Here is a 5,492-nt window from a genome sequence, read left to right as displayed (position 1 = left end):
CACTTTATCCGTTACCTTGTTGAAGATAAGCTGGTAATGCTTGAGAAGATTTGTGGATCTAAGAACCCGGCAGACATGTTGACTAAGGGTGTCACTATTGAGAAGTTGAAGCTGTGCGCAGCTTCAATTGGTCTTCTAGCTTGAGGACAGGAGGATGAGTTGCAGGGATGAGGGATTGTGTTATGGAGGATTGTGGCTGATGTTTGCAGCTTGTGAGCCCTTAAGGGCTAAGGTGGAGCTGATGGAGGAGTTTGCTCGTGAAGCTTGATCAATTCAAGCCAAGGTGGAGATTTGTTAGTGTGGCTTGAATTATGCCACAAGCCCATAAGGGCCAACCAAGCCCAATCCGGCCAAAAAGGTGACCTAATACAAGTTGAAAAAGAATCCCACTTGACCGACTTACATAAAGTAACATATATATATTTTTATTATAGGCGGCCGTGCAGAGAAAAGAAAAAATGTGTTATTCCAATTAACCTAGTTAGCAGTCACATGAGAGAAAATAGAGAATAGAGAGGCAGTCAGTTTCTATTCTTATTTTTCTGTGAGAGAGTGCTAGGGTGTAATTGGGATTTGGGTTTCTTGAGAGTGTTCTTGTGCACTATTGTATTTTCCCTGATAATAGTGAAATCCCTGCAACTCCGTGGACGTAGGCAAATTGCCGAACCACGTAAATATTGTCTTGTGCGTGTGATTATTTTCTTTGACGTGTGTTTTCTCTATTTGTTTTGTTTCTCACAGGTTAGGAATTTTTGGTTAAATTCCCTACAGCCAGCACTGTTTAATGCTTTTGATTGACAACTGGAGCATTTGAAATGCCAGGACAGCAAGGTTTTGACGAATTGTTCAAGTTCCTCTACTTGGACCAACAAAGCCTTGGATAGCAAAGAAGGTTGGTGCAACTATTAAAAGAACAACAATACTACAAACACAACAAATCTTGCAATTGTTGAGTTAGCATATTATGATCAATATTTTTTTGAAGGGAAACATATCATAATTAGTACAATATCACTTTCATATGGATACTACCACTTGCATCATTTTTATCGTACGCCAATCGCAATTTACGAACTCAATAGCTGTGAAAGTTGTTTGTGAATTTTGTTGCAGCATTAGACTTTCTGTAAAAACAAAGTATATGCTGGAGAGCGTGCTTGCATTGGTCTCCATTTTACTGTTTGATGGCAAGCCTGATGGTTGTCAGTTCAGGCCTACAACTTTTAGCATATGCAGGAGCAGGAATTTCATAGTGTGACTTTTTAGTGCAATTCTATCTATCCTAAAATCTAGGGGCACTTGTAGTATGTGTTCTAATTCTAAACTTCAAAATTTTGTAATTGATACTATCATTTAAGATTAATTTTCCAATCTATCTACTCTTGGAGATACAATAATTACTCATGTTTCTTTGATTTTTGGAATGGGAAGTGATTATTCCAAGGCAGTATTATCAGGACAAGGCTGGCAGAAGTTTTGGGCGTAAAAGATATTGGTAAAGTTCTAGGCTTCTAGCAAAGATAAAAAAAAAAAAAAAAAAGAGGATACTGCCTTCTGGTGTAGTTCAGATTAGGCAGATACTTTAATCCATGTTTGGGCAATGAAGAGAGTGTTGTGTGTGGGGCTCTCTCAATTTTGAGCTGAGAAACAAAAGTTACGGAACCAGAGAGTGACAACAGAAGGAGGCCAAAGGAACAAAGGTAGCAATCATTACTAAAGTAACCAAAGGCACCACCCTAAAAAAAACCCAGAAATAAATCAGTCTCATCACAGCACACAATTCCAAACCCAACGACACCCGCCAAGAGAGAGAGAGAGAGAGAGTAAAAAAAAAAAAAAAAGCAATTCTTGAAAGCACGAAAACCCATTTTTATATTTAAGCAATTCTTGAAAGATTGTGATATTCAGTGTCCTTTCAACGTCTGTATGCATGACTACAACACCTAACAGTGAAAAAAGTTAGATATTCCAATATGGCTTACAGGCTCGTAAGCTGACAATCTTAGAACTGGGAGTGTGCAAAAGATAGCCCACTTTTTATCCTCCTTTTGCAGAGTGAACAGAACAATTTTAACATATTAAGGGGCTCTCCTGTGAGGAGAGGTGGGAGAGAGAGTTTTACAATGTTCTGAGCCTAAATTTACTTTTTTGAGTCTCCCAAAGAAATGTGTATCTGCTAGCACTAAAGCTGGAGGCTTGATACTTTTGCTTGTTGTTTTATAGTCAGGGAAGTTTGGGGGACCATCTTTTCCTGTCATTTGCTGCCATATTTGCTTAGCCAATTAACTTTGTTTCTTTAAATAACTAGCAGAAGTCTATGTCTCTAGGCCTTCTGTTGTTCAGTTTTAGACCTGTTATGTGTGTGTGAGAAAGAGAGTGAATTATTATTAACAACAAATGTATGTATGTTTGCACTTTGCATTCATATACTGTGCTTTCCTGCTTGCTTTGGCTTGTGCTACTTTAATAGAACTTGATTCATTTTATCTTTTGGTGGGTCTTCCTCTTTTCTTTTCACTCTATTCATTTTCAACTTTGTTTAGTTCTTCAACTCTGCCCATCAAGGATTGGGGTTGGTTGTCAAAGACTTGTTGGGATATTAATTTTGTCTTGCTTTCAGTTAGCCTGGTCTTGTACTTCACTTTTCCTCATTTTTAATGATTTTAACTAATCTGCTTCATGTTTCTGAGTTTCTCTCTCCTTTTATTGATAATATTTTCTTTAATGGGTCAGTTATGTCATTATGTTAGCAGTCCTTCTAGTTTGAATTCTCACATTTACTTTCACTGAACTGGGTTTTCTTTCTATGTGCCATTTATTGAATTTGTTTGTCCAAAGTGATCCCTCCAAGTTGAACTTCAGTGTTAATTAATTCTGGTACTTGTGCCTAAATAATTGAGCATGTCTTTTGGCTTCTTGATTTTAGTTACTCTGCCTCTCTGAGTGCAACTTAATACGAATTTCCACTTCAGTGCTTTAAGTCGTACCTTTACTTGGTCTCTGTTTATTGATCAAACTTATCCCCTCATAATTTAGTGCTAACACATGACGGCCACAAGTTCATGATTGTCTTCCTTACACACCATTTATTGCTTCCATAGCAATTAATATGGAAATGTGCTCCATCTTTATCTTTGGCACTTCATATTCAATAGAGGATCAATATCAGCTTGATAGTCTCTAGTTTTCCTGACCAAGTTGTTAGTTCTTTTCACTAAAGCTTTGACAAAACCCAACTTGCTAAAGTCCAGAGCAAATCTTTTATAACTTTTTAGCTTCCGGTTCTGTTCAATATGGTTTCACAGGACTCACCTCCACATCCAAGTAACATGCACCTATTCACTATCTCAGACTCTATCACTGGTCAAAACCATTTCCAAAACCAAAACCAACATTTTGATGCATATGGGTCTGCATTAACTGGAAGTGACACAGTGCTCCATCATTCTCTTGGTGTACTTCCCAGCATTCAATCTCTTGGGGAAAGAATGTCTAGATCAATAGACCTTGTTCAAGCTTCAACAGTAGCTGAGGAATCTGAGATCAACCACACTAGACATTTCATGGATCTTCTAGGAGCAGCAAATGAGTCCAATCACCAGGCTCAGAGGCTGTCACTTTCTTTAGGCTCTCATGTGCTTGTTCCTTCTGGACAATACAGGCAGAGGTCCTTCAATTCAGACCTCATAAGCCCCCCCAGTTACTTAATGTCCAGAGAAGAAGCACAGGAACCTTGTAATCCAGGAGTGGAACATGTAAGCAGTGACTATTCTTACACAGGAAGTTCATTTGCTTCATCTTCGGCCTCATTAAATCGTTCTTATTCAACTTCATATGGAACAGAATCTTTTGCTTCTGTTATAGGCAATTCAGTGTATTTAAAACCAGCTCAGTCCCTTTTGAGAGAAACTGTTAATGTGGGTGGCAGAGAAGTTAATTTGAGCAATGAAAAATATGTTGCTAAATTGTGTCGTGGAGGTAGGGCAGGAGCTCTTGGACTTTCTTCTGAACTAAAAGCAGAATTGTACAGTAATGGGCTCTTATCAGCTGAGAAACATGAACTTCAAGTTAAGATTGCAAAGCTTATTGCTTTGTTGGAGGAGGTGGGTCTTTACAATATTGAAATCTTGTTTCTTCATCGGTAGTCTTAACTTGATTGCTTCTAAAAATTTTCATAGTAATTTGCCTCAAAATCTCTCTCAATTTTCAGGTTGAGGACACATATGAGAAATATTATCATCAAATGGAAGAAGTGGTGTCATCATTTGAGTTGATAGCAGGTGTAGGAGCTGCCAAGTCTTACACTGCACTAGGACTTCAGGCCATGTCTAGGCATTTCTGCAGCTTAAGAGATGCCATAGTTTCCCAAATAAACATCAGGAAGAGGAAATTCTTGCAGGATTTACCGCGAATCAGCACCGGATTATCACAGCTTAACTTGTTTGATACAGAGACTAGACAAACTAGAATGACCCTTCAACAGCTTAGCATGATGCAAAGCCAAAGGCAAGCATGGAGACCGATTAGAGGGTTGCCAGAGACTTCTGTGGCAATCCTGCGCTCTTGGCTTTTTGAACACTTTCTCCACCCGTAAGTGCATCAATTTTATTTCCTACATTGTGATTTCATGTCTTATGTGACTCTGATACTTTATGTGTCTCACAGGTATCCAAATGAAACTGAAAAGCTAATGTTGGCATCTCAGACAGGCCTGACCAAGAACCAAGTAATTCCTTTCCCATTTTTCTCTGCTCAGAATATGATTATTATAAACTAGTTAGTATTTCTCATTTTGTGAGCTGGCCTAATTGTGATATGAATGAGTAATCTTCATGGTTGTTTCAGGTTTCAAATTGGTTCATAAATGCTCGGGTTCGGCTGTGGAAACCTATGATTGAAGAAATGTACAAAGAAGAGTTTGGGGAGTCCTCAGAAGACTTGAACCAATTAACTAGCAATTCAATGACAAGGGAAGATGTCTCAGATCCTGCAGAGGATTGAAGGGGTAGGAAAAATCAACTTAGGATAGCAATTAATGCAAACTCTTGTAAAGTGAGCCAAGAATGAATGACCTCTAGTAAGTGCTCATTTTTGCATATATAGATTAAAGACCTTCGGAATGTGGTTGAACTAACCAGGGTCAAATTTGTTCAAGAACACCAACTGTGTTAGTTTCTAAAGTCTGTTAGTATTTACACACACAACCCCCACCCCACCCCCCCCCCCCCGCCGCCCCCAAAAAAAAAAAAACATTTTAGTATTGTGCAAGTTGGCAGCTAAAAGCATTGTCAAAGTTCTTCATTAATTGCATGTCAATTTCAAGATTCAATTAGCATTGATATAGATTGTACTTCTGGCATTCAAGTGATAGCTCAGTGGCATAGCATCATTTGAAAAATGACATAATTTAAAATATGATTTATAGGAAATAAGGAGAAGATGAAAGAATTGAAGAACAGGTGATATAACTCTAATGGTCTACAGCCAAAATA

At 38.3% G+C, this 5,492-nt stretch overlaps 1 protein-coding gene across 1 annotated transcript; it reads left to right on the top strand.

Annotated features, from left to right (window-relative positions):
- Nucleotides 1-1,916: 1,916 nt before the first annotated feature.
- Nucleotides 1,917-5,002, top strand: LOC115974407 (BEL1-like homeodomain protein 11). Its single transcript, XM_031094760.1, has 4 exons — nt 1,917-4,103; nt 4,211-4,590; nt 4,666-4,726; nt 4,846-5,002. Exons 1-4 carry the CDS (start codon nt 3,294-3,296, stop codon nt 4,999-5,001), a joined length of 1,407 nt encoding a protein of 468 aa, XP_030950620.1. The 5' UTR covers nt 1,917-3,293; the 3' UTR covers nt 5,002.
- The last annotated feature ends 490 nt before the right edge of the window (nt 5,003-5,492 follow it).

The sequence above is a fragment of the Quercus lobata genome, chromosome 2 (assembly GCF_001633185.2).
Source record: "Quercus lobata isolate SW786 chromosome 2, ValleyOak3.0 Primary Assembly, whole genome shotgun sequence".
Lineage (NCBI taxonomy): Eukaryota > Viridiplantae > Streptophyta > Magnoliopsida > Fagales > Fagaceae > Quercus > Quercus lobata.
Note: the sequence above shows the minus strand (reverse complement) of the source record. Positions and strands in the feature narration are given on the sequence as shown.